This window comes from Prunus mume, linkage group LG4 (assembly GCF_029339155.1).
Source record: "Prunus mume cultivar Tortuosa linkage group LG4, ASM2933915v1, whole genome shotgun sequence".
In the NCBI taxonomy this organism is placed as follows: Eukaryota; Viridiplantae; Streptophyta; class Magnoliopsida; order Rosales; family Rosaceae; genus Prunus; species Prunus mume.
This window is the reverse complement of record NC_142701.1, coordinates 24,942,264-24,954,728: the sequence shown is the minus strand read 5'-3', so window position 1 is coordinate 24,954,728 and position 12,465 is coordinate 24,942,264. Positions and strand designations below refer to the sequence as shown.

Genomic DNA, 12,465 nt, shown 5'->3' with positions numbered 1-12,465 from the left:
CTTGGATTAATTTGCCTCTGTTATGTTTGGATCTGAATTGATCTGTTTATTTCTCTCTCCCAAAAAAAAAATCCATTCCCAAGAAAGGAGTGAGCAACTGGTGTCTGTGTCTGAATTCTGTAAGCGCACGAGTCGAGGAGGAAAGAGAAGATATATGTGTGACCATAAATAAAATAAGAAAGATATTTACTGCATTTTCAACACGAGGTTGGTTAAGTGCCCATCAATCTTCTTCATGTGGGTCATTTTTCCCACATGACATTTCATTTTTGCACGGAAAAGGTGTTTCAGCTGAAATCACTGGTCCACCAAACCTGGTCGGTGGTGGTGGCCCATTGAGTAATGAAAAAGCAATAATATGTTACACATGGATGAAGGAAATTTATCATATTAATTTTCGTATTTTCACCAAATCCTTGGGTAAACATCAGTCCTTTTTTTAGAAAATGGGATTTCATTCACGCATCAAGAAAACACTATAAGATGTGACAACATGTATACAAGTAGCCTCATAAATTTTTTTTTTTTAATAAAGAAAACTCAATGAGATAAAACCTTAAAATATAAACCTTTATCACTGTGGTAGTGTGTATTAGTAGTCTCAAGTTCAACCCTTATAATACTGTAATAGTGTGTGTGTGAAACCTCCTCCACCTATAGTTTACACTATCGCTTATTATAAAAATAAAAAAAAACCCTCATTTTAACCATGTCTCTCAAATTTTGAATTAATGGTAATTGACAGCAAGGCCTGACTAGTTCACCTACACAAAAATGTGAATTACGTGAAAGTAAGATACTCCAAATTTAGGAGTCCAAGAGCGCCATGGATTTAAAATAATTTTATGGTTTTTTTATTATTAATAAATGGAATTAGTGTTTGACATAATAAATTCATGTATGACACCTACACAATTAGATTGCAAGTCGCGATTAGTTTTAAATGATGCATTTAATCACTTAAATAAAAAGGTAATGAACTTTTGAGTGGTGGATAAGTGGGGCTCCTTTTGTTTCTGAAAAGGCACCATGTACTCAGTTGATAATGATACTGATATGATGGCCTATTGAATTTGAACTAGCATATTGTTGAAGATGATTCATGTGTTTAGTTCACATCAAGAAAAAGTAAGTGAGGCTCATACAAAATTAGGAATTTGAAGAATCCAATTTTTGGGTAGAATGTGGTTTTCTAATTCATGAAAATCTAACATATTAGGAATTCATCTACTTTACTCATTATATCCTCACACAATTTTAAAATTTCTAAATTTATTATCTATTTTAACCCAACAACGAGGACATTTTAGTAGTTAGCACCACTCCAACCCCAATTTCATATAGTTTAGTAAACTTCAATAAGAATCTAGAATCTAACTCTCTTAAATCCATATGGTTTAGTAAACAACTTCAATAGGAATCCGGAATCTAATTCTCTAAATATAATTCCTCTTCAATTCAAGTAATCCTAAATTCAATTTTTCCTAATTCAATTACGGATTAGTAAACATAATGAAAAGGAAGGCCCAACGTGGAACCATTCTTCGTTTCTAACCTAAACCAGCAAAGATGCATGAAAAACACTGTTAACACTTTGGTTTTTGTTTTATTTGTTTGTTTAAGTTAGGTTTATATTTTCTCCATTAATTGGGTGGTCCAACTTGGTGGTTATAAGTGGGGCCTGAAAATAATAAAGAGTTGTCATGGTAGAAAAAGGTCAGTTGATTACGACGTCTACATACATTTCTCTTTCGATATCCTTGTAAGTTGTAGACTCACTCAACTGGTAATTAAAAAAAAATTGAGGTCTATTAAGCATTATATCATTTTCAAGCTACTCCACTAGGATTGTGATGAATTTAAGCTTCAGACGAAATAACCAAGTAGTTATATGAGGTTCTCTTCTCTTGATTCAACAATGAATGGTAAGGAGATGCAGGTTAGTTCGATTGGTTAGAACGATGTATTCGGCCCTTGCACATGACTCGCGAGAATAATTTGCTTTCAAGTAATTTAGAGTAATTTAAACTATCACTTGATTTTTAAAGTTTGCTTAACTTCATAATGACTTTTACATTACTCATTCTCTTGGTTATGTTTTTAACATTTCTAATATATATATATATATATATATATATATATATATAGGGAGCTTCAGTTGAGGGATCCTCAAATATGCTTATTTGAGGAACACCTTTTATAGGGCCCACTTTGTATTATATTTCACTAATCCAAACCGTCTATTTTGTAGATATTCATTCAAAGATCATCTTTGTAAAAAAAAATACTTGAATCTGATATCATTTGACCATTCAATTGAATTATTGAAATTTTAATACTTTCTTGAAACACCGTGTTCATTGATTTTGTAGGACAATTGGATATCGAAAAGCTTTTTGATTTGTCTAATTTTTTGTAAGGATGATATATGAATGTAGACTTAAAAAATAGATGGTTTGGATCATTGAAAAAATATTTGTAGGGTACCCTAAATGGTGTCCCTCATATAAAATTATTTGGAGGATCCCTCAATAGAAGGGAACTATATGATATGACCTCAATAGAAGTGAACTATATGATATGAGTGGTGATTTCCCCACTCCTATTTCTTCTATTTTATCCACTTACACTCCTTTTTTATAATATATATATATATCATATAAGTATCGATTATTACCATGCCATATGATTAATGTGATGGTTCCTCTTGTATTATTCATTTTCAAGCTCTGACTCCCGTTTTTATCATTTTGGTATTGACCTTTAGGCTCCATTTGAAAGGACTACTTGCAATGTGCCAATGAATCATCTGAAATCCATTTATTTTCTTTATTTTTTTCTTATTCAAATCTTGTCATATATGGATTGTAGTAATCTTAATCTTACAATTTAACCTTAAAATCTAATCTAATCCTTATATATGAATTCATTCCATCCAAATGAATCCTTACTTTTTCTCTGATTTCTTATATTTCACTTTAACTTTCAAATCTGTTAAGTGTATAATGGCAATGGAAGTCCTATGTGTAACACTATAATTATAATTTATTGGCTAGATTATCTTTAGGAAAAAAAGACTACTTTCATTGTAAACGTTATTGTCATGTGATCTAAATGTCCACTTACGCCAATTTAAATATTTGTGATTTAGTTGATTAGTGCCCCGCATGATATACAGTTTCACAAGAAATATGTTTGATGCATTACACAATGCATGACAAATGAATTTAATTATATATAATAAAGGCTAGATGAAATGGCAAGAGGTGGAGAATGGAGATAGGTGCACGATTCTATCTGAGTAGCTAGACTGATTTTCATCTAATTAATTATATGATTTTTAAGTGCACAAGATGTGCAAACCTTCGAGAGGATATATTTACTAGTGTTGAAAAGATGCGTCTTCAACTTCAAGTATTCATCATACTTGGTATTTTATTAAGACACTTGTCAGGGTCACAAGCAACGGGAATATTACTTCGTTGGATATTAATCCAATAGTTCAAAAAAGTTTCTTAAAAGAAGTGCAAGAGTGAGTAAACCGTTGAATGTATGACTACAAATCTCTTGGACCCCTGTAGTCCAAGAGATTGTGATCATCCACCATTGGATATTAATCCAATGGTTCAAAAAAGTTTATTAAAAGGAGTGCAAGAATGAGTAAACCGTTGAATTTACATCCAACGGTGGGTGACCACAAATCTTGTAGTCCAAGAGATCAGAACTGTATTGATCAATAATACAAATAATATATGATATAACTTTTTTACGTGTCATATTGTCATTGACCGAGAATAGCAAAACAGTGCTATTGCCGTTACAAGTAAGTTTTTTTTCCTTAGAATTTCCTTTTTTTGGCTGAATTATGAATGCAATTATAGAATTTCTCAACCCAAAAAAAAAAAACATGTGATGAGAAAAAAAGAAGATATTTGTAAATTAGCACCAAAAAGTCAAGATGAGGATTGAATGAGATGAATTGACCAGAGAATTGTGTATGTATAATGTATTGTAGATGCCCCATATTGGTTGGAATTGGGTCATGTGGTGTGTTTGTATATAATATAGATAATTCGGTTAGGTTCCACCTATAATTTTAGGGTCCTCTTAGTAAATGATTTCTATTCGTAAATGAGATTGAGAGTGAGTTATCAATCTTGAATGTATCATGTGGTTTTTCAAATCAAGTGAAAGAGTTATCAATATGAAGAGCAAATTACGCAATGCGATAAGTAACTCCATTTGTGCAGTGTTGAATATGAAATTTGGAAAAGAACAAATTGATGAAATTTAACACTTCTCAAACAGCTTTTTTTGGAGTCCCTACGCGAAATGTGACCTTCTACCCTCTGTGTATGTTTATGTGATATATTTTTTCCGTAAGTTAAACAAATATTAATGAAATAATTCAAATTCACGATTGTAACATAAAAGAAAGAAACAATATGTAATTTACACAACAACTTTATAAAATGTATTAAAATAAATATCACTATTCTTGCATTTTCCTATGCAAAAGTATCAATTAACTTTACATAATGAAGTTTTTCTACCATGTCTTTTTCAATAGATAATATAGCTAAGCCATTTAATCTTTTTGTGACACAGTTGATGTGATCAACTTCAACTTTGAAAAGATTCTTTCTGCGGAGGCAACCGTGACTGGTACAAAATTATGTAAGCAATGCATGCAACTGGGAAACAACCATATAAGTCCTTCAAATAATTCAACACTTGAATTGCCCTTTTTGTATCTTATGGTAAAGTTTCCCTCATGATTCGTAGTTCGGGAAACAAATCATTCCCATTAATAAAGAAATATCATTATGTTTCATCAAACCTTCAAGATTCCTACAATATCTCTTCAAACTGTCATCATTTGTAGTCTTCAACTTCTCCAAATTGAATAAAAATTCAAAAAAAAATTCGTATGTGTGAAATTGTTCAAATCTACTTTTTAACTTAACAAAATTGCTCCATGTCCTAGCATCCGTATAGTGTGTGTCATTTTAGTATACTATCGCATCTCTCAATAGGAATTGTCCTAAAAAAATAGAACCTAATTTATTCTCCGTTAATTGACTTCTGCTAGAAATTTAAAAAATAATTGGGCCTTTAGAACATCTCCAACCGATGTGTCAAAAGTGCCATATAAACCTTTAACAGCTAGAAATAACATCTCACATCACTCCAACCGATGTGTCAAAGTTGATGTGGAATGAAGGCTGGAGGTTGAGATGTTATTTTTGACATCCCAAAAGTAAGATGTCAAATGAATATTTTATTATTATTTTTTCTTTTCTTTTTAATTAAAAATAAATTAGCACTAAAATGTAATAAAATAACAATTTAATTTGACATATCGGGTGAAGTGTAAAGCTGTGTAAAATGTCAAATAGCCACATCAGCCATCAAAACGATGTGTCAAACGTGCCACATAGACATGTAATAGCTAAAAATAACATCTCACATCACTCCAACCGATATGTAAAAGCAAGATGTTAAATGAATATTTTATAATTATTTTTTTTAATTAAAAATAAATCAACACTAAAATGTAATAAAATAATAATTTAATTTGACATATTAGGTAGAGTGTAGAGCTGTGTAAAGATGTCAAATTGCCACATCAGCCATCAAATTTAAATTTGATATTTGATATTGACATCTCCCTTGATGTTTGGTATTTCTCAAAACAACTCAATATCTAATTCACCACCCTAATGAATGCTATTGATATGAACGGTAGAAGAATGGGTCTAACCAAACAAAGAATTAAATGGAATTAAATGAAAATTTGAAAATGCAGTGCACACTGATATCATCCAATGTATATCTGGGAAAACTGTCTACAAGGAAATTGTCAAAATTAAGTTTAATATTTGACACGCCAAGATTAAAAAAATTAAAAACTACCCAAAGTTAGTCAACATTACCCATTTCAGTAAAAAGTAATAGAGATATTCTGCAAAAATAAAAGATATTCTAATTGATGACCTAATTCATTTTACATATACAGCATAAACAGCTCATATCACATACTTCTCCAACGTATTAGGTCATCAATTTATACAATTTTAGACAATATGCCTTTATTTTAATATAATAAAAGGATCGGTTTTTAGAAATGAATAAATAAGGAAGACTGCTTGCAAATTTCAGTTCTGTGACGATCAAGCATGTTTATATTTCAGCTCGGTCAAAAACACCAGTCAGAAAATTAACAGGAACAAATCTAGTTAAAACCATCACAAATAGGAACAAACCCGACTTTGTTTGTACTGTTCTCTGCCCTTTTGGGTGGTTTTGCAATGAATTGGAACTTTAAAAAAAATATATATATATTTCAGCCCGGTGACTATCAATATTGAGACTGTTCGCAAAGAAAAAATATTGAGAACTTGGACATAGTCTTGAAAATTTGAAAATGTAGAGAGTGAAGACGTCACCAAATCAGCATCCTAGGAAAGCACTCGTCATCACGTTCGTCTTTGGCATGCTGCATTTTCTATTTTCTTATTTATTTCTCAGCGACATGGCCATGAAAACTTCACGTAATCCAAAAGAAATATGTAATGCAAGTGCGTCATATAAAACCACAAATTTACAGTTAGAAGACCTGGATCTTTGTTTATCATCATGACGTATGTTTCTAGGTCATGTTGTCAAATAGCAACACACCACTTTTATTTTATAAAAAAATTAATTTTGTAGAATTATAAAATGATAAAAATTATGATTTTTTTTTTGGCATATATATATATATATATACATATATGAGTCAAATAGATGTTTTCCTAGACGAAAATAAAATAAAATAATCATATAGGTCCTAATTTTACAAGAAATGTAGGGATGGATTGATAGGTCATCTATTTGATTCAAAAATAAAAAAGACCACTCTTAGATTTGTAGTTCATAACATACATGGCTTAGCTAAAATAGATGTGGAATGAGTGTCAAATGATTTTAACCCAATAAGTTATGTTGTACAATAGTATTTTGATATAAATATGAAACGGCGTAAATCGGACAAAACATTACTAATATTTGATACGAATATGAAATAATTTAACTTGAGTAATGGGACGGAAATATGGAAAAACAACCTCTATCCCACACGCAATAAGATTATTCATTAGTATTTTATAAAAGGGCGAAAGTGCTCGATGAAATGCCTTAAAAAAACTAAAGTAAACTTATGATTGTATGTATATTCTCGCATTTATGCAATGAGAACAAAAAAAGAATTTTCTGAATTTGCCACTACCCTAACTAGGTAAGAATTTTAATTCCATGCTGCATATGTATAGCAAATTTACTTGAACGTAAAAAAGGAAAATGAAGAATAGGAAACAAAATTCAAAAAAGAAAAATTTCAATAATTTCATATCAATATTAAAGGCTGAAAGACCGTACACGGTACACCAATCAATACGCAAAAACCGAAAATGCCCCTACTTTGCAAATCCCAGTGTTTGCGCCAAAATTGGAATCACAGTCCCGGTAAATTTCCAAAATATCCCTTACACGTGGCAAATTGTTCCAGCGAGTACACGATAAAGCGATCTTGGCGAGTACAAAATCGTTTCGTTTCATCTTCCTCGCCATTTGGCTGGCACAGCGTTAGCTGTCTATATAAAGGCAGGGCAACCTAGACGGTGGAAATCAAATTTCGACTCTCCTATTTGTATGCAATTCTGTTTCCATTTCCAAACCAAATACTCACCAAATCCCTAAATTCTTGTGCATCCAAACAGCAGCCAAATCCCGCGTTTCGATTCCCCGATCTCTCCAGAGCCGCTGCAAATTCCGGCGATTCTGGTGCGTGCTTTCACCGGAGGGAATTGAAATCCGATCGCGGCTGTTTGAATACAAAGAAACGAGAGTGAATTTCGAATCGTCAGGCACAAGAAAGTCGCATGAGCTGGTTGGGAAAGCTGGGTTTCACAAAGAGGAAATTGAATTCCAATTCTAATCACTTCATTACGTGTCTCTTAATCTTCATCCTCCATTATTCCCCCCAATTGCCTCTTACTCTGCTTAAATTCGAGAAGAAAGCCCTCGATCCATTATTATCATTATCCAATCTTAATTTTAATCCCAATTTTAATCGTAATATCAATAACGCTTTGAATCACTATGGCGTCTGGAGCCAAGAGTAATCCCCAATTGCGCAGAGGTCCATTCACATTTTCCATTGTTTTCTCTTCCAATTTCTTTTTTGGGTTTGGTAGTTCGTTTTTTTTTAACGGTTTTACTGCTTTGGGTGATTTCTAAAATAATTTTTTTAATTTTGGATTGAATATTTTTATTTAATAATTTGTACCAATGCAGCTGTGTGCTATTCGAATGGTGACAAGAAGCAGACATCAGGCGGAACGACGACGTCCCCATCTGTAATAGTGATAGGTGGTGGTATGGCCGGGGTTTCAGCTGCACGTGCTCTTCACGATGCCTCAATTCAGGTACCTACCCACATTGAAATTCCAACTCGATGCTTTGTACATTGAAGTGTGCAATTAGGGTTTTTAAATTTTTTGAATTTTGATGGTCAGGTTATGCTGTTGGAGTCTCGAGACAGACTGGGTGGTCGAGTTTACACCGATTACTCATTTGGTTTCCCTATTGACTTGGGTGCATCATGGTAAGCTGAGAATGTGGCTTGCTTCCTTGTGTTTGGAATTTGAATTGCTTGTATTTGGAATTTGAGTTGCTTGTATTTGGCATTTGAAGCCTAAATCCTTGATCTTTGTTTATGCTTCAGGTTGCACGGAGTGTGCAAAGAGAATCCATTGGCACCATTGATTGGGAGATTGGGGTTACCCTTATACCGCACGAGTGGGGATAACTCTGTCTTATATGACCATGACTTGGAGAGGTGCATAATATCTCCTTTCAACTAATAGTTCCCTTGTTGTAGGAAATGCTGTGAATTTTAAATGTCATTTAAGTTTGGGTTGTCGATATGCATTGTTATGGTTTTAGTGTGGCTTGGTTTTTGTTGGTTGTTTAGAATTGAATGGTTCGTACTCGTATAAGTTGTTTTATTTTTCCAACCTTCTAGTACAGTGCCAAGATTTGCTTTTAACAGTTTAAAGCACAACAGTCTACAATGTAATATGAATTATTTATGGTCAATCCATTCAAGAATATGCTTTGATACAAATGATTTTAACACATTGCTTCATCTTTCTGTGAAGTTGGCTTTTTGTCCGAGCCTTTATATTGTACGGTGATATCTGACATTGGTAGTAAATTCATGTTGTCTTTGCAGCTATGCACTTTTTGATATGGATGGGAAGCAAGTTCCTCAAGATTTGGTCACCAAAGTTGGTGAAGTGTTTGAGAACCTTTTGAAAGAGGCAAGTCATCTTATGTTTATTTATTTGTTTTAAGGCTATAGCCTTGTGAGACGAAAGGTTTCGCTTCTGTCTTAACCCTCAAATAGTGGCTTGCCATTGTGGACATTCTTTCACTTCATTTTTTGTTTTTGTAGTGCAGACAGATAAGGTAAGAGAGGAATTTAGTGAAGACATGTCCATCACTCGTGCCTTTTCAATTGTTTTTGAAAGGAACCCGGAATTAAGGTACCATAATTCCAAGCCACATTTATTTTTATTTTTTCAGCTTTTGACACTCTGTTGGTGTATAAATAGTTTACCAAAATTACTTTCATATGTGTCGTACAGGTTGGAAGGAGTTGCACATAAGGTTCTGCAGTGGTACTTGTGCAGAATGGAAGGTTGGTTTGCAGCAGATGCTGATACAATTTCACTTAAATGCTGGGATCAGGCAAGCTTATCATCCCTCAGATTACTTTTCATTACACATTGCACTGTTTGAATTTTCAGTTCAACTATAGACATTGATATCTTTGTGCTCAAGTATGGCCTGTAACAACTTAATAACCTCGAATGGCCATTAATTAGCAATTTTGTTTCTCCCTTGTATAGGAAGAACTGCTCCCTGGTGGTCATGGCCTTATGGTCAGGGGCTACCTCCCTGTTATAAACACACTTGCCAAAGGTCTTGACATCCGTTTGGGCCACAGGTATGCGTCAGTTTTCTTTTTCATATTCTCCTATATATGTTCTGCAATCTGCTTGTAGCTTAATCAACAAGCATATAACTTTTCTCCTGTTCTCAGGGTCATAAATATAGCAAGGCAGTATAATGGGGTTCATGTAACAATAGAAGATGGGAGTACATTTGTTGCAGATGCTGCTGTTGTAGCTGTTCCTCTTGGTGTGCTTAAGGCAAAGAGCATATCGTTTGAGCCAAAGCTACCCAACTGGAAGGAAGAAGCCATTGATGACCTCGGAGTGGGAATTGAGAATAAAATAGTGTTGCACTTCGAAAAGGTGTTTTGGCCAAATGTGGAGTTTTTGGGAGTGGTTGCTGAAACATCTTATTGCTGCAGCTACTTTCTAAATCTTCACAAGGCAACTGGTCATTCTGTACTTGTTTATATGCCTGCAGGGCAGCTGGCTAAAGACATAGAGAAAATGTCTGATGAAGAGGCTGCTAACTTTGCTTTTATGCAACTCAAGAAGATCCTTCCAGATGCTTCTTCCCCGGTACTCCTTGTTTCTAACTTCTACTAGACTTTATGTGAAATTTGATGAGTCTTATTTATTTTTGAGCTATAACTTAACTTAATTGATGCCTTTCCAATTATGCAGATTCAGTATCTTGTTTCTCGTTGGGGCAGTGATGTTAACACGCTTGGGTCCTATAGCTATGACATGGTTGGAAAACCCCATGATTTGTACGAGAAGCTGAGGGTCCCAGTGGATAACCTATTTTTTGCTGGGGAGGCAACAAGCGCGGACTTCCCAGGCTCTGTGCATGGTGCATTCTCTACTGGAGTGATGGCTGCTGAAGACTGCAGGATGCGTGTTCTGGAGCGATATGGGGAGTTGGATTTATTCGAGCCGGTCATGGGCGAGGAGGCCATGTCTATCCCGCTTTTGATCTCCCGCTTATAACTTTCAGGCCACACCATCCTTCAGATATATGAATGCGAGTATTGAAGATATGTTCAGGTTGGATTGGGCGACAAACAATATTGCCATTTTGATTCGGCTGTCTGGGAAAGGTCGTGGAAAATCACCGTTTTCCCTTGAATGAGGCAGCCAAGCTCTGGTGTATCTGTTTGTAGTCCTCATCCGTTTGGGCTTATCTGTATTTGCGCAATCATTGGACAATCACTAAATGATATGAATCTAGTCTAATAAATAGCTAGTGGAATATTACAATAAATTGTGATATTAGAGGTCAATATATCTAGTATTGAATTGGTGGGAGGACGTTACAATTTGTCGTGTTCAAATGAACGAGGGTTTTCTCTCTCTTCTGCTCTTATCTTATGCATGCTTGTCTGTCCGTTACCCAGAATTAGAAATGTAACTTTCAACTGATTTATTGTCAGCATTGGTGGATTCTCTCATTGGATCCATTAAAAACTTTTTAAGGCTCTGTTTAAAGAATAATACTAGTCTTATTATTATTATTTTTCACATGATGTGACAGCTGATGTGTACATACCATATCATGTAAAATATTAGTTTTTGTTTTTCTAATTTTATTTATTAAAATATACTTCATTTATTTAATTGATGTGACATATAATATGGACATGCCACATCATGTGGTATATAAATATGGGATAAAAATGTGGTAAGTGTAGTCAAGATAATTATAATTGAATAATGCTATTCTTACTACATTTTCATACCACGTGGCACATTACTTGGACATGCCACCTCATTTAATTTAATTTTACGTTTTTTAATCTTTCAATTAAAAACCCTAGTAAATAAAAATTAATTAGATCTTACGGTTTATTCTCCACTCCATCTCTTTCTTCTCTTTCCTACCTCGGCAGCCTCCTCCCTTCTTGTCCTTCCAACCATTCTCCGTTCTCCATTCTTTTAGTTGATTCTTATTTGATTTCTAGCAAACCATCTTTTCTTTCCTTTTTGCTTTATAAAGAATGATTTTATCTAATTGTTTCATTGAAAATTAAAGGATTCGAAAGGAAGAAAAATGTCTATATCATGTTAAGGGTTATGGGCTATTGTTCATGGCTGAAAGTTCTCAGATGTATCTACGATGATTGGTCTTTTCCTATTAATTGCATTGATCCTGCTGTGTTTTTTAATTTACTCTTTTGGATCTTTTGTGATGTTTTTTTTCCATCTGTTCTGGAAATTAAGGAGGAGGGAGGGAGGATGAAGGGTTTAAGGTTTAGATGGACTTTCAAGAGGGAAGGGGAAATTGTTTTGGGGAGACGAAGACTGGTGGAGGAGGAGGACTCAAGAATATGAGAAGTCTGACAAAGTTTATTAGTATAATAATTATTAAATATATTAACCAGAATGAATGAAAAATAAGATAATTTAAAATGAAATTAAATGAGGTGGCATGTCCAAGTAAGGTGCCACATCATGTGGTATGGAA

At 33.8% G+C, this 12,465-nt stretch overlaps 1 protein-coding gene and 1 pseudogene across 2 annotated transcripts; one reads left to right on the top strand and one right to left on the bottom strand.

Moving 5' to 3' along the window:
* Positions 1-3,639: 3,639 nt before the first annotated feature.
* On the bottom strand, positions 3,640-7,611 carry LOC148918272 (uncharacterized; annotated as a pseudogene).
* A 27-nt stretch (positions 7,612-7,638) lies between these two features.
* Positions 7,639-11,522, top strand: PAO2 (polyamine oxidase 2). 2 transcript variants are annotated; one of them, XM_008231376.3, is made up of 10 exons: positions 7,639-8,182; positions 8,338-8,468; positions 8,559-8,647; positions 8,768-8,881; positions 9,278-9,365; positions 9,505-9,590; positions 9,693-9,795; positions 9,957-10,054; positions 10,151-10,580; positions 10,686-11,522. In XM_008231376.3, the coding sequence occupies exons 1-10, from the start codon at positions 8,143-8,145 to the stop codon at positions 10,989-10,991; spliced, it is 1,485 nt and encodes a 494-aa protein (XP_008229598.2). In that variant the 5' UTR covers positions 7,639-8,142; the 3' UTR covers positions 10,992-11,522. The 2 variants fall into 2 exon arrangements, with proteins under 2 accessions (XP_008229598.2, XP_088906021.1); XM_089049895.1 differs by having other exon boundaries at positions 9,278-9,369; positions 9,509-9,590.
* Positions 11,523-12,465: the final 943 nt, after the last annotated feature.